This window comes from Etheostoma spectabile, chromosome 15 (assembly GCF_008692095.1).
Source record: "Etheostoma spectabile isolate EspeVRDwgs_2016 chromosome 15, UIUC_Espe_1.0, whole genome shotgun sequence".
NCBI lineage: Eukaryota > Metazoa > Chordata > Actinopteri > Perciformes > Percidae > Etheostoma > Etheostoma spectabile.
The window spans coordinates 32,402,859-32,426,276 of record NC_045747.1 but is presented as its reverse complement, the minus strand read 5'-3'; the positions used below and the strand labels follow the sequence as shown (position 1 = coordinate 32,426,276).

At 39.6% G+C, this 23,418-nt stretch overlaps 1 protein-coding gene across 2 annotated transcripts in view; it reads left to right on the top strand.

Annotated features, from left to right (window-relative positions):
• gng13b (guanine nucleotide binding protein (G protein), gamma 13b) overlaps positions 1–22,278 on the top strand; it is a 23,092-nt gene extending 814 nt beyond the window's left edge. Inside the window, exons 2-3 of one of the 2 annotated variants that reach the window (XM_032537803.1) lie at positions 12,905–13,022; positions 18,582–22,278. In XM_032537803.1, coding sequence (XP_032393694.1) covers positions 12,925–13,022; positions 18,582–18,687 — 204 coding nt within the window. In that variant the 5' untranslated portion in view covers positions 12,905–12,924 and the 3' untranslated portion in view covers positions 18,688–22,278. Of the gene's footprint in view, positions 1–12,895; positions 13,023–18,581 lie in introns of both variants that reach the window. The other variant, XM_032537802.1, reaches the window with a different exon arrangement.
• Positions 22,279–23,418: the final 1,140 nt, after the last annotated feature.

Below are 23,418 nucleotides of genomic sequence, written 5' to 3'. Positions count from 1 at the left end.
ACACACACACACACACACACACACACACACCTTAATACTGGTCCATATGGAACCCACGAATGTTACATAAAACTTACATTTCTCCTCCGCAGTTTCTCCTCCTCTGTCCTTTCCTTCTCCCTCTCTTTCTCTGGCCTCACCTGACCCTGTTTGGAGGACTTACTTCTGGCCCTGAGCAGGGGCGGTTTATAAAACTTTGGTATAGGGTAGCAAGATAAGGGCCCAGTTCTAAAGATTTTGTATTCTCACATTTAAAGCCTTGGTTCATTTAGTGTTAAAAATGAATGCCAAGAAAGACACAGAAAATATAAAATGGCCGTGTCATTTGTCATCGTCTTTGTGGTTTTGCATCTCTCTGTAATTGTTTTGCTTCTCCCTGTTGTCTTTTTGCGTCTTTTCTTAGTCATTTTTGTGTCTTTGTAGTCAGCGTCTGACTCTTTGTAGTTGTTCTGCATGTCTTTTTAGTCATTTTGCTTCCTTTGTGAGCGTTTTGCATTTCTTTGTAGTCGTTTTGTGTGTTTGTAGTCCTTATTTGTCTAATTGTAGTTTTTCTTTTTGTAGCTGATTTTTGTGTCTGTGTGATCGTTTTGCGTCTTTGTCATGATATCATGTCTCTTTGTGGCCATATTGCGTCTCTTTGTAGTTGTTCTGTGAGTCTTTGTGGTGGTTCTGCGTCACTTTGTGGTTTTTTTTGTTGCTTTGCAGTTGTTTGATTGACTTTTAAACATTCAGGTCCCTTCACACAGAGGCTCTGGTCCAGGGGCCCCTGGGACTGTACACGATATGCCTTTTCACTAATCAATCCATGATACTAATTCAATTCCTTCCGGCTCTTGTACGGGGACCCGAGCCACCCATTTGGCTGGCCCCCTGGGACCACACACCCACACAACCAAAGGGACAAACACACCCAGATTAGAGAACTCTGATTGGGCTCGTTATAACGTGGGAACAGTGGGGCAGATACATAACAGCTGACCCTCATGCACACCAAAACCTACATTCCATCCAGTCCATTTCAAGCCTATATTGATCAGATCTGATCGACTGGCCATCCCCCCATGTATGCTCGTGGGATATCAGCTGGACTGGTCCTCACTGGCCTCAGAGCTCATTGTAGTGCTGAACAGATCGGCTGGTTGTAAAAGCTCAAATATCGTCTGTCAGCATCTGGCATTTGTAATCTCCAGCAACATCTCCTCTGCAGTTTAACAGCGCTCTTCACTTCCTTCTTCCTTCTTTCTTAGTCTCCATTCTCAGATGGTCAGAGGAGCTCTGCCTGTTCCTTTCTATTTTTAGTCTCTATTTACACTGCAGTAGCTACAGAGGCACCTCACTCTGTTTCCCTTCATCTGTCTCTTTGCCTCGCATCTCTCCCTCCCTACCTGTCTGATCCTCTCCTTTCTGTCTTTTACGTACTCACTTTTTAAATGTCCCTTTAACCTTTGGTTTCTCCTTCAAGCTGCTATCTGTGCCGTCATCATAGATCATAAAGTGAGACAGACCGAGTTAACACATATTACCACATACGCATTGGTAGCAGCTCTGCACACAGCTGCTCCACTGACACACACACACACACAGCATATTACTGTGTGAGGCTGCAGAGACAGGGGGCAGAGGCTAATCTCTGGATGTTTTTGACCCAAATCTCCATGCAACCTACATAACCCCCCCCCTTAAACAACCACTCAACAATCCCCACTACACAATCACCCAAACATGTCTTTAAAATGCAGCACACACACACACAAAAACAGCCGTTTGTATTCTGAGCCACACTTTGACTGGATAGGTAGCGGAACATCTGGATCGATATATTGATTAAATTCTTAACAATCCATTATTATTGATACAAAGTGAAAATATCCAAACATATTGTTATCTTTAAGATGCGCCTTTATTTTGAAATTCCCACTTTATAGTCATTCTTTTTAATCAAAAAGAGTAGCATGTTTTTAATCGAAATGTCTGGAAAGAGTTTATGAATGAAATTGACTAATCATATTTTAGTTGGCTTTTTGTAAATATAGATAAATGTAACTGATTGTGTTAAACTAGACTTTAGTATCGTCTCAAATCGGTCGCAGTCCCCTGCATTGAATCAAATCAAAATCATAAAGTGGCAGTATCGTTGTCCAAAGAATCAATATAATATCATATTGTGATAAAACGTGGGATTTACACCTTGACAACTGGAAAACAAATTTCCAAGGCCCCTTTGAGTTATTAATTACCTGTGACAAAACAGGCTGGAGGATTGGATTGCCTTCCAGCTGAGGAGACAGGAAAAGGTTTGATTAGAAGATCTCAAAAAATAGTTTTTAATAAAGCAAATGTAATTAACTGGTTCTTCATCTTCCAAAACTCCTTAGCCGAGTGTTATCTTAAGGCAAACCTGAACTCCCTTCATGGCAAAGTGTCCCAGTTTAGACTCACAGCTCGATATCAGCTGCAGTTACACACTCAAACCTCAACCAAGCACCACACACTGCTCCTCTGAACACTCATTTCTTACACTGATACTAAAGTGCTTCACAGATGGGCCTACATTTTACAGTAGGTGTATCTTGGATTACATTAGTTACCTTTGACTTCTAATATAGCACATTTACATCAACGAATTATTGTTATATTATGTAGAAATACAATAAAAATGAGAGCACTGCACTTTCATAAGTCAGATTTTATGCAAAGCACAGGTCACTGTTGTTTTAGTGTAAGTGCAGACAAAGCCAGGTTCAGCCGGTACACAGATTATATATAAATTGACTAGAAGTTTATTTGTACAGTGATTAAGCAGCGCGGTTGAGGGAAATACGTTGCACAGTACACTGTGATCCAGTGCAGCAGACAAAGAATATTCAATCTTTCTTTCTTTTTTTGCCATACTGCCAGCGTGACTCTAGGGATGGCAGTGTCGACAGTCGGCGTGTCATTTAGACAGTGCAGCACTTCAGTCCAGACTGAAATACCTCAACAACTATCGGATGGGTTGCCGTGAACTTTTGCACAGACATTAATGGTTCCCTGAAAATCCCCGCCGTCTTTGGTAATCCTTTGACTTTTCATCTAGCGCTATCATCCGGTCAAAATCCAAAACTTTGCTTGACAGTATGATCAAACACCTGCCAAATTTCTGTTACTGATTAGCAAATGTTAGCATGCTAAAAATCCTCCCTGCCTAGTATCAGCATGTTAGCATTGTCATTGTGAACATGTGAACGTGTGAGCATGTGAACATGTGCTGCTAAAGCCTGATGCGGGGATATGACGCTTAACAGTACGTCCACTGTTAAGCGTCCTTTCCCCGCTTCCCATTCATTGACTATGTGAGCAGTAATGCATTCTTGGTAGTATTTTGGCAACTTGGGAGAAGCGGGGTGTCGAGTTGCCTGCTCTTCATTTGAATTTGCATGAAGTTGAATCCCGGCAACTTAATGCAAATGAAGAGTGGGCAGCTTGACCCGCCGCCTTTAACCCTTGTGTTGTCCTCACGGGACAAAATCGTCCCTTTTTCAGACTTTTTTTTAGTTTTCACTAACACTGCCTCAGTACCACTAGTTTTACTGTACTTTTTGGAAGTCAGGAACCCTCATTTACATAGAAATATAATATGAATTATTTTGACTAATAGTTAAGATCAGAGGAACATACATATGAGTTTGTCGGGAATGAAAGTGATCAATTGTATTTGCAAAGAGCATTGTAAGGAATCCAATCCAGTGTTTGTGGTAATTTGGTTAAAAGGAAACCAATATTTCAGATATAGACATTCTTTAAAGGGGTCAAATTTAAACCGAGGACAACAGGAGGGTAAAACATCTTTTTAACTGACAGTTATTGACCTGAAATGAAGACCGATTCAGAAACTACATAGCCTATTTCTCGCATAAAATGTTTGTAGAAAAACATTTCAGCAAACTACTTTTCTAAAATAAGAGAAAGTTTTCCATACGAGCCACCATTATGGTCTGTTTTTAAAATCTGGGAGCAGGCGGCCCCACGTTGAAGCGTTCGTCCAATCAGGTTAAACCGGCGCACTGTTCGACAACGAGACTGATAACTGCTAGTGCCAAGCCCACTAGAACCCGCGGGAAAAATTAGAAGTTGGAAAAAAGGTTGTAAATTGCAATATATTGCAGAATATTGCAATATGTTTAAAATCGCAATAATATTGTATCGTGGAATAAGTATCGGGATGATATTGTATCGGGAGGCATCTGGGGATTCCCACCCCTATTTCCTGGGTGTCTGCTAAGTCTTTTGGAAGTGAACTTATACAGTGGCAGCCAATGTGGTGCATACAGCAAAAAATACATGGACTACATACGAATTACAGTCCTTTTACTTTTTGTAGCTACATGTACAAATGGTTCATGAGAACAGCCTGTGATTTACTACATGAGCACCTTTAAACGCGACTGTTAGTTAAGGTTGAATGTGTCATTTTGGAGGGATGCTACAAGGCAACAAAGAGAAAGAGGGCTTGATTTATGTGTGGAGCAATGTAGTAACGGTTTGAAATTCAGGAAAATAGTCTGGGAGACTGGGATGACAGCAGGAGACAGACTGAAAACAGATATCAGAGAGCAATGCAAGGAAAACAGGGAGAACGCATGTAGCGCAGGGAAAACCTGCTTTGACTAGTCTTTTACATTCAAACCTCACAGTGTAAGACAACATTAAGCCACATTGCGATACTCTTTCCATGATCTGGATTTGTGTGATGTCTAAGGCTTACAGTTTGCTTCAGGCTGGTAATTAGCTGAGATGCAGAAGATAAACAGACATGAGTCATTTTTGAAGCAGAGGGAGACAGGACAATGATGTCAATGAGGTAAATAATGGAGAAAGAATGGGGAGAATATAATGGAAACAGAAAGGTAAATGGATGAGTGAGAAGAGAAGGAGGACATTATTTTAAAGATACTTTTGAAATGTCTTTAAAATACTGTTTTTTAAAGACACGCTTTGACATAGAGTCCCTGAACTAGCGCTAGTTCAGACATGTCTGTAGCCTACTAACAGGAGGACAGAGAGGCCTGAACACCGTGCAGGTTTTTGGACAGCAGAGATTACAGCTAGAAAACAATGTACAATGATATAAATACATACACTGCCATGCGTGTAGTTTTTTATGGGAGTTATTAATAATTCTCTTATTAACTTTCAAGTAACCATTCTTGAAAATGTTTAATATTTCATTTAACAACAAGAAAAATAAATAATACACAGTGGAAAATTAAGCATTACCTTTAGCTGCAGAGAAATTTAACTACAAATAATTGCATGTGCTGCATAACCATCACAAATGAGAGATTTCTGTCGTTCTGCCCAATCTGTCCATTGATTGACCGTTCGCTAAACCCTAACCCTCTTATTGTTGCTACACCTGTTAGGCTTTGACCTATGTCAGTGAACGACAAAAGCAGCTTTCCATGCCTGGCCGGCAAGCGGTAATTTTGCCCGCTGAAATGACAATGTAAAAGGCAGATTATATCAACTACCTAAACCGGCTAAACGTTAGCTTTCTCCGTTTGGACAGTAGGAAACACTTTGAAATGCATGAAATGCATGAAATGCATAAAGACTTTTAGGGTGTATTTAGCAAACGCAACACTATCTTGGCCAATGTTGACTGTGGTTGCTGGAATGTAAATGTTCCCAAAGCCAATAAAGACAAGGATCATAGCGGCTAACGTTAGCCTAAACTCTGATAGCATCCAGGACCTCTGTGCTCACAAAGTAAAAGTAGTTTGACTTTTTTTTTAAAGGTTTCTTTTTCTGTCAGTAAGTGCTGAAGTGGATGTTGAGGAATATGCATATTTCTTTCAAAAAAGGCCGATGAAAAAAACGCTGACTGAGTTACAGCAGCTAATGGAACAGAGGCTAGTCCGGTGGAAAACCATGACTTTCTATATGCAAAACAACATTGATGCTTGCTGATTTACTACTCAAAATTCTTAGTAATTAGTGAAACATTAGGGTCCCTGATTTCAGTCAGAAGTAGACAAAAGCAGATTCTCATGTTTAGCTGGCGACCGTCAATTTTGTTGACTGACATGGCAGCTGTCGCTAGCAGGGTTAGGGTTAAGGTTAGTTTATCCACTGTAGCTAACTTATTAAGCTAATGCTAGCATCAGGAGTAGGTTGAAAACACTGCCCACAGCTGAAGTTGACTTGTTTTAAAACAAGAACCCTTTAAATGATTATTAAATATGCACTTGGTGGCTACATACATGTGCTAAAAAACAAAGGCTAAAACTGCAGTTACAGTTTTTGAGCGGTTTCTGTCAGTATGCAGCAATTGAATTTACTTAGCTGTGGACAGTGTACTATCACACCACCTTTACGTCCTAAAGCCAGTACCCCAAAGCTGGGTTAATCTCTCTGTCAGAAAGATAGCCACTGAGACTGAAGCAAAAGAAGAGTGAGAAAAAATGGCGGGAATGAGACAAAATTAGTGGGGGGGAAATGAAAAAGCCAAACAGAAACATTGGCTGAGAAGAAGCAAGAAAATGAGACCCGAAAGGAGGTAGAGGACTGGGAAACAGATGGATCGAGGGGACAAATAGAAATGATAGAGGGAAAACAGGGATGAAGGAGATGGTGAGTGATAGAGTAAGAAAGAGAAAAAGCATTCAAACCTCCCATCAGCTCTGGAGAAGGCTGCTGAAACCTGATCTCAAACATGAAGCGGCCATCGCTCTCTCTCCCTCTGTCTAATATTGGTAAGACACACACACTATGTCACGAAATATTGCACCTGGTGTTTTCCTTTAAACTCACAATGTCTCTTTCACTGCCTGTCTCAGTCTCGCCTTTTTTGAGCTACAATCTTTTCTTGTCTAGGGCTACGTATCGTTCAAAAATTATGATACCGATGTCAAAACCTAGACTTTGAGACTTTATAATACTTTATTTCAATATCAATTTTATCAAATCAATTTTAACAAAGAACAACAAGAAATTACAACATTATACAATATGGCACAAATCTTTTTATTTATTTTTCAGCTCCTACTATGTGAGTTTTTCCTGCCTGTCTTTACAACGTATAACATTAAACAGCCAATCAGTAGCATTATTAGATCTTAGTAGAAGCATGCTGCATGCTTATTGGCTCACTGATGAGATTTACTCCTTAGGTTTTGAAATTGGGTATTGAAGGACGAGGCATTTTTTGAAACTCGATACTACAGAGGCAATTTGGTCAGTGCCTAGAGTAAAGTATTAAATTCTGTACATTACGTTGCATGACATGTCATTTAGCTGACGCTTTTATCCAAAGTGACTTACATTTGCTATATACAGTATGTCAGAGGTCAAACGCCTCTGGAGAGACTAGGGGTTAAGCGTCTTGCTCAGGGACACATTGGTTGATGGATCTCAGTGGGAATTGAATCTGAGGCTCCTACCCCAAAGGCATGTGTCATAAATCCACCTATTCTTGTCTCTCCTCTTATGCGAACAAGAAGACACATTCATAACAGTTATTTGTAGTTTAAATCAGCCAGTCATTTGCATGTACGCCTAAAGCTTCAGTTATACTGACACCGTGACGCTGGTCTCTGTTGGTGATGTGTGATACGATCACGCACGGAGACGTTTACACTTAACCAGAGACGGTTTAGAACCGAGACCCCCCAACTCAGAGTAGTTTTCAGTATCTGTGTCACGGGGACTGCCCATTTCTCCGACATCCCATTATTCCGACCATATAGGCTATTTATATAGGTTAGGAATAGTATAGCCAATTGGTTGGGGTTAGGCCTTTGACCTTGAGTGGTTAGGATAGCCAATTGGTCAGGGGATAAGACCTGTACCAATGGGGTTAGGTTATGGGGAATTTGGGACACTAAACTGCATGCACACTGGTGCAGATTGTGTGGATTAGGCTAGATGAACATTTAAATGTGTTAATCAGCTAGAGAAAAGTTATTTGGCTTGTTATGATTGATTCAGATTTTAGATTATGGGAGGTGATCCACAAAAGCCTAACTATATGGTCGGAACAATGGGATGTCAGAGCAGAGGTTTTATTTTTCAAGACAATGGGATGTTGGACTAGTGGGCTTTAGGACCAAAGAGGATTTCTCGTTTAATTGAGAGAACAATGCTTGCTGGTGAGCTGCGAGCTCTGTTCCTGCTTTTCCAGTGTTATTGTTAGGCCTCCCCCTTCCCCGTCTTTGCTCACATTTTTTTTTATTTTATCCATTATTTTCTCTTTGGTCCTGGGACCCGTTCCTATGTCAAAGTGTATTGTTTGTAAATTGTGTAAATAGAAAGAAAAAAAAAAGATTTGATCACGAAAAAAAGAGAGGTCGGAACTGGAGCGTCAGAGAAATAACATGGCACCCTGTGTCACGTGGGCTCTGCCACTGAGACTACTACTCTGGGAATAAGCTAAAGTAGTGGAGAAGAAGAGAGAGGACGTAAAGGAAAGCAGGCTGCCTGGCAACAGTAGTAAACACATTCGTGATAAACACTTATGTACCGCTAAACATTACATTTATCTTCTTTAATTATTAACGTGACTGCCGTTTATCTCCAAATCGAAATAACTTAGATGGTGATGGTGCACTGTTTAATAGACTCTCATGGTTTTCCACACTCTCTAGCAAAATGGTTCTTTTTTTCCCAGTGTGGCGTAGGCTTTTAGCAGACAGAAGATTGATTCGTTCTATTCCTACATCTTAAACATCCATTTTGAAAGAACAGTGTGAAACATTACTTTCTTACCATACGGACATATGTATGGTTGCTGCATGTTAGCTTGTATGAATGTTGCATGTATGTTTTTGTATTATTAGATTTTTGTTTTACTGTAGGCTATATTTTTCCCAACACCATTCTAACTGCACTGTATTGGGGTGAAATAGAGAGTTTCAGGGCCATTTAGATTAAATACAACAAATTCCTATTGTATTGTTTATGTACTACATTAGCATCCTGACCATACGGTGAAGTAGGTGTTGAATTTAGAGCGGCTATTTCCTGCTTCACAATGCCCCCCCCTCACTAAACTGTCATAAAGGACCATTGCATAATATCAAGTAGTTCTGTGCTTCTGTGCTCAGCGAGATCGATTCTGAGTGCAGATCAGACAAGTGCTCAGCTTACCTGAATGCACGCACGCACGCACACACACACACACACACACACTCACACACACTCAAGGTTACACAAGTACACATACAAGAGGGCATATACAGTGGGTATAGTAGACACAGAGCGCAACAGAGGCAGAGGGAGAAACAGAGCGGAAGAGAATAAAGATAGTATATTACTGTAGAGTTGACCACTGGCATGGTTGGCTTGCCTGCAGTATCCTGACTTACAAATTTCAATTACTATACGTAAATATAAAGTGTTTTCCTGAAGAAACATGAGACGGGATAGAGGTACAAACTGGTCATGGCCCAAAATACATTCACAAAAGCACTTCCTCTCACAACCCTTCAACATCTAAATATACTGCGTTTAAATGTATATTTTAACATTTCGGGAAATACTCCTATGTACTCCTTTATTTTGAGATGCGATGGTCTCTACCACTGTCATATCTGTGCGTCAAAGGGATAGTTTGGATCTTGTGACATAGTGTTGTATGAGATAGACTACTTAAGTGCAACGCATTCTCATTACCGGGTTTGTATGATGGCGTACGAAAACCTATGCACACCAATCCGTATGATATCCTACGCAATTAGGTGACCACCAGCCGGTCATGACATTTAAGTTTAGTGGTCTTTACAGCTAGCACCCTATGACGTGATAAAACGCACTACAGCTTTGTCTCCATAGGATGGATTTTGTCTTTTCTTATTTGCAACTCCGTCTACACATATTGGAGAAGTTAGCCTTCAGGGCTTACTTCCAGAAAGGGTCTATTTTAACATGATTTTTTCTGAAGCCTAAACAAGTAATTTTGTTGCCTAAACCTTACCAGATTTCTAGAATGCCCTGAAGGCATCCCATGTGCTCCTCGCGCTTACTCACTGTACAGTGTGGGCGAAGTGGATAAGACCTGTGGAAGTGCACGCTGCTGATGCATTAATCTCTTCAGGTTGTGTTGAGGGAGTACTGATCTTATTATGATGGGTGAGTGGATAAGACTTTTGTATACAGTTAGTTTTTAGGTAGTTAGCACAAGATTTGCCCGGAAAATTCAATCTTCAGAAGATCCAGGAAGTGCTCGTGGCCCATACAGATTCTGTAGACAGTGGTGGAAGAAGTATTCAGATCCTTTACTTAAGTAAAAGTAGTAGCTGTAAACTTCACACTGTGAAAATCCTGCTTTGTAAACATTACTTAAGTAAAAGTATTATCAATCATCATCAAGTATCATCAGAAAAATGTACTTAAAGAAAAAAAAAGTAAAAGTACTCCATGCAGAAACATCCTTTTTTACACTTTAGAAACTGAAAACAATCCAAACAGTTCTGTTAATCAACTAAGTGTTTAATCGTCTTATTATTTCAGCTGGACTTTAATGTTTAATGTCTTTTAATTTACAATAAAACATCATATTTCATAAACTACATGTGTTTTGTGTGCAACATTTTGTAAGGTAACTAAAGCTGTCAGATAAATGTGGGGGAGTAAAAGGAATATTTCTCTCTGAAATGTAGTGCAGTAGAAGTAGAAAGTGGCATGAAAAGAAAAGACTCAAGTACCTCAAATTTGTACTGAAGTACAGTACTTGAGTAAATGTACTTATATTTATATTTTTATTTATATTCCACCACTGCCTGTACTGTAGAACCTGCCAGCTCTCAGTCACAACAAGTTGACTCAATATGTGTGTGTGTGTTTTTTTTATACCTTCATTTCTTTCTTTTTTGTCAAAGTGCTGCGGGAACTGGGAACTGCGGACAGGTAGCCCTGGTTAGAAATCACTGGAATAGAGGATCCAGCTTTAAGGTCCCATGTCATGAAAATGGCACGTTATGAGTTGTTTTTTTTTTATAATATGCGTTCCCCCAGCCTACCTACGGTCCCCCAGTGGCTAGAAATGAAGATAAGTTTTACTGTCTTTTTGTTTTTGCCTCAGATAAACCTCGACGTGACGGGGTGTGGAGGGGAGGGCTTTTGTGTTGGGACACCACTACACATCAGAAGCACACGCAATAGGGATGGGGGAGGATGGAGGGAAAATGGGAAGAAATGGGTACAACTATTGGCTGTCCTTTTTCTTCTTGTTGGGCATAGAAGCAAAAACATTTTCTCTCTTCCCTCCCTTCAGGTATTAAATGTCCGATCTACCGTAACCTGCAGTTAATGCAAGTAAAAGTCTTAGAAAAAACATGAACCAAAATGGGAATTAAAGTGGAGACACACGGCACGTGATGGGAAATATTTTAACTAATACATCTCACTGTGACACTTTCCTAGTGGATTAAGACTATACATGTTTGTATTAAAGGTTTCCTGAAATGTTATGTTGAAATATGCAAATGAGGCCTTGTCTTGTTGAATATGCGCTAACTTGCATACATTTCCAGAACGGAAATCTGAATAATGGATAAAGCCAGGTTCAAAAGTCTTGTTTTATTTAGAGTCTATTTGTTTTTGACAAAGGGAATTTGGGATATTTTGTTTTAATAATTCGTAAAACAATTTTTTTTTTGTCAACAGCCATAAAAAGTACATTTTTTAGTCATAAATATAAATCAGGCTATGACTGATATATGAACAAAGCCCTCTGTAAAAAAAAAACTTAGAATATAAAATACTAGAATATAGACAGAAATGAAACTACAAAGCTTGGTGTATGTACAGTGCCACTCATGAGCATATGAACCCCTGCTTAAGTTGACTATAAAGAGCAATAAAATTAATAATGTATCGCAAATTAATTAATGTTTTTCCTTAAGATACAGGGGGCATAAGTATACATTCCCCTATGTTAAATTCCCATAGAGGCAGGCACATTTTTATTTTTAAAGGCCAGTTATTTCATAGATCAGGATACTATGCATCCTGATAAAGTTCCCTTGGCCTTTGGAATTAAAATAGCCCCCCCCCCACCCCCACCCATCATCGCATACCCTTCACCATAGCTAGAGATTGGCATGGGATACTTTCTATAAAATCATCTCTCAATGCAAATCAAAATCAGCTATTAGGCTAACTGTAATAACACCATGTATTTTATTTCCAAAGGCCAAGGGAACTTTATCAGGATGCATAGTGTCCTGATCTATGTAATAACTGGCCTTTAAAAATAAAAATGTGCCTGTCTCTATGGGAATTTAACACAGGGGTGCGTATACTTATGCCCCCTGTATTTTAAGGAAGAACATTTATTTATTTGCGATACATTATTCATTCACAAAGAAAATCAATGTCCTTAAAGGTTAGATTTTTCCTAATTTTTTAATTAAGGCATTGATATCAATTTCCAAAAGATGTTTTTTTTTATTCCTCTTTTTATTCAACTTAAGTAGGGGTTCCTATACTCATAAGTGCTACTGAAGTGAAGATTTCCGCCTCAGTGTATGAGAAAAACTAATTTTGAGAAAATTAGACAGCAGTGCTGTTGAACTAAGTTTGCTTGCAAACATAATTAAATTTGGCATATCCCTTAAAGCTGGGGAACCTTTCTTAAAGTGGAAACATGCAGCCCTAAGGACACAAAAGAATGCATCCTGTATCCTGTGGTGTTAAGTGGCTGTGCCAGTTTTGGCAGCACTTGTTTTGTTCTCTAACATTTAATAGCCTCCATTTTTCTCTCCTGTAGGTGGAATTGCTAAGCAGCGGTTGTAAGTCAGATGTACGCCGTTGTGTTCTTGCTGCAGGGCAAAGTTGTATGGAGTGGGCCTGACTACTATTTAACAGTGTTGTGTGCACTGTATACATTTAATTGTGGCTTTCCTGCTGTGTACAGGTAGAAAAGCCCTACATCGAGCTGCAGTCATGGATGAGTGGGACGTACCCCAGATGAAGAAAGAGGTGGAGAGCCTCAAGTACCAGCTGGCCTTCAAACGAGAGAAGTCCTCCAAAACAGTGACTGAGTGAGTAGTTAGTCCTCAAAAAGCTCTACAGACACCTGCACGCAGTTCAAGTCCTGAAAAACAACTGTGATAGGACAGGGCCGTAGCCAGCCTAGTGGAAGTTTTCACTGGTTTTCCCTCATTTTGTATTTAATTATGAGGTTCAAATACATTTTGATGTCCTTGGCCTCACAGATTTTTCTATGAGTGCATGAAGTTAGTTTAGAATCAGAATAAGCTTTATTTGCCAGGTATGAGGACACATACAAGGAATTTTTCAAACATCATTGCTCACAATGCGCTTACACAAACAAAACAACCAAACAATATATTCACACTAATATATACATACTCTAAACAGAAACAAGAAACAAGAAACAACATAGAGGCAATAGTGCAGTGAGTGCAATGAGGAGTGCAAAGTATTCAGGAGTGAATTGTGATAGTTATTATTTTAAATGTGGAGCATAGTGCAATGGATGCTGGAATCAATAGTATTATGTTATTATATTACAATATGAACAGTACAAACAGTATGAACAACTCTGGAATAGAGAATGAGAAGGATGAATAAATAAATAATAAGGGAGATATGAAAATGAGAATGATGAATAAACACTAAATAAGTGGAATAATAAGTGGAAGCAGTAAACAGGTGCTGTGGATTGTGACGTTAGATTGAGTGCCAGTTAACACAGATTCACAGTGGTGCTTTTAACAAGACTAGGGCTTCAGTTGGGTTTAGATCATTTTTATTTTGGGGGGATGAAAATGATTGCCCGTTGTTATTTAAAAGACACTTGTTTATTACAACAACAACAACAACAAACAGACTTAAACTATTGACTATTGTGGGAGGGGTCTTTTGAACCACCCAAACCCCCCTGTCTACTGGCCTGTAAATAAAGCACTGGAATAAAATAGCTTTTGTTTTTGCAAAAGACATTGTGTCAAAGTCATGGATTTTGGGGGGAATGCGGGGGATATGCCCCCCCCCCCCCAGATTTTCTTCAGGTTTCACCAGCTCAAATTTAAAACTTTTTAAAACTTTTTTTAATACAAACATCAACAAAACCCTAAATTCAATTTTTCCAAGCCAAGTATCGCTTAACTTTCACTTCCCCTGCCAAGCACTGTGGTGGGGGTTCAGCTCTGAGTTGGTTGGCTATAGAGAGGGAACTGGTGTCTCCATTTGGGACTATTGAGGCTTTTAAGAAGAAGTGGCATCCAACCCAGTCTTGGAGCATCCTAGGGAGACTTAGGCAAAAGTGCATAAGCAACTGCATATATCCCAATATAAGCTAATGTATTCATCCATATGGAATAACCCCTCAATCAAAGCAGGAAGGGAAGCTTTTGTATGTACCACCTGGCTGAATTAAAGCATCTAGAGGATTACTTGTATGTTGATGGCCTGTTCCAGTCATTTGAAGAACTCAAAGAAAGGTTCTATATGACAGATGAAGCAGACTTCTGGAAATATTTACTGCTCAGGAGCTGTGTAACTTGTATTAAAATTTGACTTGATAATGACACAAAGAAGCTTCTCTGCTATTTGAAGTTGCAAGAACCTGCCCGTAATGCCTCTGTTTTTTTTAATAAAATCATGGCAGATACTTTGTATGGTCACTCTAACCACTTGAGGTTGATATGGGAGAGGGATTTGAACGCGAAGATTGAGGAAGAGGCATGGGATAAGGTGGTTTCCAATGCCGGTGAGGGAAGTGATTAGCAAATTCACACATTCTAAGGTTAGTCACATGTATTATTATCCACCAGTCAAGCTTCATAAAATGGGATTAATGAAGGACAATCTGTGTTGGAAGTGTATGAACGTCACAGGATCCTACCTTCATCTTCTCTGGGATTGTCCCCTGGTTTTTCCTTTTGGGAAACAAATCATAAATAACTATTGCTGATTGGTCAGCCACACCATTGCCAGAGTCTCCCCAGCTGTGTCTACTTGGGGATAGGTCCCTTTTGCCACCAGCGACGGAGTCTTCTCTGACACTATCTGGGTTTATCACTGCAGTACGAATCATTCTCAGACACTGGAAAAGCCAAGTAAGGCCTAGTTTTACTCACTGGCTGAATTAAATGACAGATCTTATCACAAGACTCAATGGTCGTAGGGGTAAATTCTACCAGGTCTGTTTGAACTGACTAGTGCCCCATAATTAATATTATTATCAAGCCTAATTCGATCTCAGCCAACTACTTATTATTCAGGTGTGTGTGTTTTTGTTGTTGTCTTTCTGGCTCAGATTGCTGTGTAGTGTGTGTGTAGTGCTTTTAAATGTTGTGAAATGTGTTTCTCACAGCAATAAAAACTTTAATTATAAAAAAAAACTTTCACTTCCCAGTGAGCGGAAAAAATAAAAATCGGTTTTATGTCTAGGGTACAATCCAAAAGAGACTCGCACCAATAACATATAAGTTGCACGTTGGTCTCATTTGTAGTTGTGATACAGCGACTAGCAAAAGAAAGAACTACAACACCACGGAATGGGAAAAAAGAGCCTTAGAGGTGCGTAGGAAAATGAAGACTTGTTGATGATTTAAGACCTTGAACACAAAACGTCAGCAAAGTTAAGATTTTTTAAAGCCCTAAAAAGTGGATTTTAGACTTTTAAGACCCCGCATAACGGTGGCTCTGCAAAATTATATTTTAGTGAAACATTTGCACCCTGCAACAGAAAATGCCACATCCATATTAGATGAAGTTAACTGTTCACACAATACAGTACTGGGAGCTATTTAAATTAGCTGGATACATGGTTAAACGTCATTTCCTCTCACCAGTGTATGTCCGTGTGTATGTTGTCTATAGCAATCCCACCAATCGATCCCAAAACGTCCCAGTTAGAGAGGAAATGCAGTCAACATATTCTTTGTAAATCTTCACAATCATTCCCCGAAAGAACAAGCAGGCCTGTTTTTTTGAGAACGGCAACGCACAGAGAGTGTAAATGGAGGGAAGTAATCCTGAAAATGTTCTCCTGTTGACATGTATGGTAAATATGAAGACACAACCAGCAGCAATGAGCTCAGCTTAGCACAAAGACTGGAAACTGGGGGAAAGAGCTAGCCTGGCTTAGTCCAAAAGTAACAAATAAAACAAAATATTTGTTGTGTTTAGATTGACTTTTAGTGGTACTCCAGGGGAATTTTGTTAGAAAGAAAGACACACAACCATCATTGTCACAACAGCAGTTTTCATAAACAGAAGTAAGTAAACACAACAAATATATTGTTGTGTTGTAAGCGCACATTTCACAAAATAATGGCCTTTAATTTCTTTCAAACCAAAAGTTACTGGTCAGTGAGGCAGTTGGCAACTTTACTAACAGTTCTAGGACTTCTGAGGCTGTGTCATATGGTTGAAAGCTCCAGAAAAAGTGGACCTTGAGTTGAGATTGTTTAACCAACTACTGTTTCCAAGGTAACTCAAGTATTCCGATTTCCACTAATAAACGCCACTCACTTAAGGCAAGCAATATCTGCTGCTGTTCATTGTAATGGGTACAATGATTGAATAAATCCAATGACTTTGGATATGACAGTATTAGTCACTGCACCACAATAATTAAACTGTGATATGACTTCATTAAGTAATGCTGCCTTGAAGGCTATTGTCACAGCTCCAGCGCACATCTAATCATTAAGCAGAGCTGTGTTCAGCACTCTCTTCATCTGTCTCCGGCTCTCGCTGCCATGCCGCTAGATTGGGAGCCAATCAAGGAAGCTCAGAAGAAACACTTCTGAGGCTTCATCAGCACACATGACACTCGCTAAAGTATTCAGGGTCAGTGTTTCGAAACCCTGCATAAAAATAATGAGAATCTAAAAAGATACTGAACAAAAAAGAGAAGCAGTGATGGGAAGAGTTTTACTCAGGTAAAGTACTGTTATGAATAATGAACTGAATGTAAAGGGAGAATATATAACTTTTGAGAGAAGAAATAACAGTACACCCAGAGATTTTTCAGCCTGACTGTCTTATATGACAATACAATTAGCTTAGCTTAGCACAAAGACCAGGCTCCGAGGGAAACAGCTAGCCTGACCCTGCCCATCCAATCCACCACATCTAAAGCTCACTAATTAACGTGTTAGGTCTTCTTTGTTTAAGCCGCACAAAAACCGTAGTGCAAAACAAAAATGTTGTAGTTTCACAGGAGCAAGGCCTGAAATTAACATCCGATCACCCGCCAAATGCGGGTACATTTTGCAATTGGCGGGTAACACTGTCAATCTACCTGCCACATTGGCAGGTAACCAATGAGAATTGAGTGATGTAGACGCGTAACGACTGGTAAGCAGGGTACACAGTTGCTTACAGGTCCGGACCAATCAGGGGCCCGCATCACTGGAAGACATTGATTGACAGCCGGGGCTCCCTATAGCATTTTCATTACTCGCGACAATCCCAGCAGTCCCACGTGGAGCCACTGACCAATAGGGAGTGAGAATGGGTCAAATTCACTTCCTTGTTTCTGACACGAAGACAAGACGTGACTTGAACATCTCACATTTACCAACACAACGTACAGCGAAAGACGTCCTGCCAACCTGCATACATTTTAACATCACTGTACACTCTAAGGTTTTTTCCCTATAAAGTTGCTGAAAGTTGCTTCAGTTTTAATGTTGTCAGCTCGCTGCAGCGGGCGGGGCTGCTGCTCCGTTTCCCCCCTGCAACCGGCGCACGCACAGACACATAAACACACACAATCACACACGGTGGATACAGGAAAAACCGCAGATGAGATGCACAGGATGACCTAAATTGAGGAGAGCTACATTATTGAAGGTGCAATGATAAGTTAAAGTCCAATAAGTATTTCATCAAACCGTATGACTGTGTGTCCCAGACAGTCCAGGATAGGAAATGATGTCTTTATGTTGGATAATCAAGGCGGGATCCCCTACTACAGCACGTGATGACGACGCAATGTCCACGAGTAGGCTACCATGAATAGGACAGGATAGGATCATAGAGACACAGCATTTCCTGTTTTTCTCCTTTATGAGGCCAAAAAAGTGGCTAGTAAAAAGGGACTGTGGCAGGTGGTCAAAAAAGTTAACTTTCAGACTACAGGCAGAAGAAATTTCTGCACCCGGCAAAGCTAAGCTAACTATTTGTGTGCTAGCTTCATATTTGTATGACAAAAAGATCTTCTCGTTGTACCCTCGCTAAGACAGTAAAGAAAGTATTTCCCAAATTAATATCATACTATCCTTTAATGCAAGTGTAAAATATCAGAAATTACACAAAGCGCAACAATTCAAATCAGATGACTCTAATGGTCCCCCATGTAGAGTAGATTGTGAGTGGCTACTTTCAGATAATAAAGCTTTGTGCTTTGGCCATAACATTCGTATTCTGTAATCAATGTGATTTCAACTGCTGCAACACCACACCCACAAAGCTACAGTTGTAGGGTAGGCTATATGAAAGTATTTACTTGCTCAGCTTCTCCCTCTCTTCCTTGCCTTGTGTGGGAAAAGAGGAAAAGTGGCTAGTGGATGGATTGTGGTAATAATGTCTCTGTCCCTCTCTGTCTTCTCTCCACAAAGTTTGGTAAAGTGGATAGAGGACGGCGTCCCCGAGGATCCCTTCCTGAACCCGGAGCTGATGAAGAACAACCCCTGGGTGGAGAAAGGAAAGTGCATCCTTCTCTAGAAGAAAAAAACAACAACCACCCTGCCACAACCTTTCAACTCTAACCAACACACAGATGACCCCTGAACCCGACCCTCCTGTCCCAGCCTGTGAAAGCCATGGCAGGACAGCGCCTCCTAACGTCTCACCGTGAATGTACGACAGCTGATGTCCCCCAACTTCCCTGTCCACACACTCCAACAAAGGCACAAAAACACACTACAAACTTTTTTTTTTTTTTTTCCTGACCACCACGCATCTACTGCAAGTTTATTCCTGCCACGGCAATGCATCATTACTATGATATATGATGACGATGATCAATACTCCTATTACATGTCTCTGTATGATAGATGACGACTTATTTATGCAGCTGCCAGTCACACACTTTCTCTCCTCTTACAATCTCTACTCTTCATTGTGAGAGTAGCAGCTTTTTTCCTTCTATTTTTGATAAGTTGTAAAATTCTCACTTCCAGACTCACTGCAGATCTGCTGAGGGAACTTTTTTCCACGTTGAGATAGAACTACTTGCTCTCACAAAATGATAATAAAACCTAGGCACTTTTTAAATTGAAAGTCAATAGATTGCAAACTGTAGTTGACAAAATAACTAACCTCGTTACAACAAAACTATTCATAAGAACCTATGAAGATTTATAATTGAATGAAAATGATTTAAAGTAAATACAGAATACTTATTTTCCAAGGATTTGCTGTTGTCGTCTTACAGACAATGGTTTTAATGTTTCACAATTCCCCTAAGTTAGAAATCTACCTTAAAAGACACGTCGGACCTTCATGTAAAGGACTTTAAGACTCCTGACTGTAGCGTAGATATTGATTAAATCCACAAGTGATTTAACACACTTATATTTACAGATATCAAATTGCTTGGTTTTCCTGGGCTACATGTATGTTGGGTTTACTCCAGGTTAGACGGTGGTGGTAATGCACGCTGTAGGTGTAGGTGGCCCGATCCGTATGGAAAACCCAATCTGTTTGTTGACTAATTACTTAAAGGTAAAATGAGTAGGATTTTTTTTTTGGTTTGTAAACGCACTCTCATTTTGGAACCAGCTTTGTGCGTTTGGTATTTGGCCTCATTATATTTTAAATATACATCCAAGGCCCACATCCAATAGGAAGCTATGAAAATGGCTGTTTTCATAGCTTCCTATTGGATGTGGGCCTACAATCTGGTACCTGGTCGCTGCTTTTTAACACAGCAAAATGTTTAAAAAAAAGACAAAATACAGGCAGAGAGCAGGATCTTTGCAGATATGAACACCACCACACACTTCTAGTGGGTCATAAGTGCTGACTGAGAGGAATTATTTTTGTCTTTACAATGGTTTTAAGGAAAATCCTACTCATTGTGCCTTCAACCTTAATACGTAAAACCACAAATTGTACTAACAAATGATCCCACTGTTACGGATCAGATCCTTTAAAGATAAAGAAGTGGAAGCCATCTAATGAGTTGCTTAAAAGGAGTCAGTATGCTTGACTCAAACTAGTGTCGTCTGACTGTGACGTAGCTGCCAGGGTTTGAGAACTAAGAAAGGATCATTATCATATTGCATTTGTGTTTTCAGCGTTTACTTCTATCTTCCCGCTGTGACTACGGTTTTCCTACATGTGTAGTTTGGATTTCACACAAAATTTTAAAGCATGGTTATCGCATTTACATTCTAAAAAGACGAGAACTGCAACCAGTTTTGTTTGCTTCAATGTCATTAGATCGCAAAGTTTAATAGCAGCTCCGTTTGTGTTGTCAAAGCAGATTGAAGCTATGGGTCTCTGGGGGGTGGTGGGGGGTGCTTCTTTTCCTCCTTAGCTACACACTCTAAGGACAACACACCGCATCAAACAAGCCATGCACACACACGCTATCTCTCTCCACACAGACAAAACCCCTTTAACTTAACTTATTAACTTATTGATTAATACTTGGATTATTTATTTATTTATTTATTGACTGAGGTTGGATTTTTTTCCCCTCAACTCACCTTTTTCACTCCCTTTCCTCATACCCCTCTCCCTCCCCCAAAAAAACAATAAATGACCACACACACACAAAAAAAAAAAGACTAAACCTTGCCAGATCACCGTCTACTACTGCCTTGTACACAGTTTCCTTAAAACGAGAATGTAAATATGTGGCATGATAACCACTGACCTCAGAACTGGCCTGTGTGTGCGTGCACGTGACTGTAATTGTGATTTTACGTGTGCGTATTTATTTTCTTTAAAACCAAAAAATGCATACATTTGAACATTAAGCTCCCTTGTGGATTGACACACACATACTGTACTGTACATGCACACACACACACACACATGCAGCTGTGTCACACACACAGGCAAGCCTGAGGCTGAGCAGAACACACACACACACACTGAGAATGTGTATGAGGGGAGGTGTAGCAAGGATGTGGGATTCTCTAATCTACTTGGGACAGGGGAGCCTCACATCATCTCAGTACTGTAATGAGTCTCATTATATACATTTTCTTCAAGATGACCCGGCTCCCAAAAGGCTACTCAGCGCTTGGATCACTTTGGTCATTTAATGTAAAACTGCAAATATTTAATTTACCTATAAAAAAAATTAAAAAAACTCAATTTCAACAATGACGCGGTCCATGACGTGCTAATAAATTATTCAATTTTTTATCAAACATGCATGCATCTATCTTAGACCCGCGCTTCATATGTTCTATAAAACATGTCAGACTAGCAAAGTTTCCATCCAATCATACTGACATGTTTCAGATTTATTAAAAATCCTTTTTGGGAACAAAGAAAAACTGCAAATGTAAAATTGTATCACTGTAGCTGAAGTGAGACCGGTGAATTTCGGATGTCCAGTACAACAATAAGCTTATTATGCAACATGACGACTCCAAATGGAGCCATTTTTATAAAGTCTTTGGTTCACTGGCATGTTAAGTATACACCTCCCTTATTTTATTTTATTTTTTATTTCATTTGATTTTTATTGAATAGTTTAGGTGTTGGAAAGTACAATGTGTGTTAACTAGTTGACAGAATGATGCTAAAGCTTTGTGTTATAATCTAGCCTCGTAATTTCATAATAAATGCATGAAGAGGGACTTTTAAAACGGCTTCCAAGGTACAAAGAACTACAGTTCTGAGCTTCAGGTTTGTAGCTTCCTCCAGTGTTGAGTTTATTCTCTCTTCCAACATGGGTTTTAAACTTTTTGTTCTCTTACAACACCACTGGAAATGCAACAAATGCTGTCCTCTACAGTCTTACAGCAGCTCCAAAAGTACACGAGACGATTCCTGAGTCTGCCTGTCCCTTATCTGTTTTCTGTTCAGCAACTGTAACTTTATTTGGTTTGTTTTTATATAATCTCAACATGCATACGTATGTAAGTTATTACTATTATAATGGAAGCATAAAATCTTGTCTAAATATCTAGCAACCTATTCCTTGTAAGAGTGCTTTGGGAAAAAAATATTATGCATCTGATCAAGTCCTAGTGTAAAGATGACAATGAGCAATAAATTAAAGATCATTTTTTATTGAATGTTTTACAAAAACATTTATGTTATTGAATAAAGTAGAAGATTTTTAGACAACTTGGTTGTCTGGGTTTTTTTTTTTTTAATGTGTTTGGTATGTACATGTGTAAGTGCAAAAAGTATATTTTTAACTGCAAATTGACAGTAAGAGAGGTCGTATTCTATACCTTTGAATCACTGCCAACACAAGTATGTTGTATCATGAATACTTGTCTGACTCAGAAAGAAAAGATCATTTTAATTATGGATAAACCTCCTGCCTGGATGTCCATTTCAAAATGGCGGCCGCGTCAACGTATCACAGCCAATGCGGTATCTACTGTACGTATAATATATATATATGTTCATGGCCACATCATATAAGCATTTATGGCCGCAGAAAGTATGCCTCTCTAGTTTACCAGCTAACTGGTAGTGTCACAAAAAATATTAGCATCTCCTTGCTTTTTTATTGTTATCAGTCTGTTTTTTAACCAGAGAAACTGCAGTTATTTGGCTGTAACAAGTAGGGAAGAAGTGGAGTTAGTAACATGCATGAATGGGATGAGGTTGCATACAGACAAAGAAAAGGAGGAGGAGAGAGGTGCTCAGTGCATCATGGGAAGTCCCCTGGCAGTCTAGGCCTAAAGCAGCATAACTAAGGGACTGTTCAGGACTCTCCATACTTGGAAGTAAGCCATTTGCTTACTTCCAAGTTTTTCAGCCTCCTAGAGCAGCTCTACATACGTTAGCAAAACTGATATGCCTACTTGCAGACTTGAATGTTGTCTGTTTAAAGTTGGTAGTTTTCTCCTTCATAGTTCCCTTCTACTACCCTAGAAAATCCAGAGTTTTTGCAAGAGCACAATTTGAATTTGCTCAGTGACTTACTCTGGCATTCAGTAATGCTGCTCATTAACCACGCCCTTATAGCCGAGCTGCACCATCTCATTGGTGTATCTGATATAGGCGGGCCGGAGGCGAGCTGCACCAATCAATTCAATTCAACTCAATTTTATTTATAGTATCAATTCACAACAAGCCTTATCTCAAGACACTTTACAGATAGAGCAGGTCTAGACCACACTCCAGAATTTACAAGGACCCAACAGTTCTAGTAGTTTCCTCCAGAGCAAGCAACAGTGCGACAGTGGCGAGGAAAAACTTCCTTTTAGGCAGAAACCTCGGACAGACCCAGACCCAGACCCAGGCTCTTGG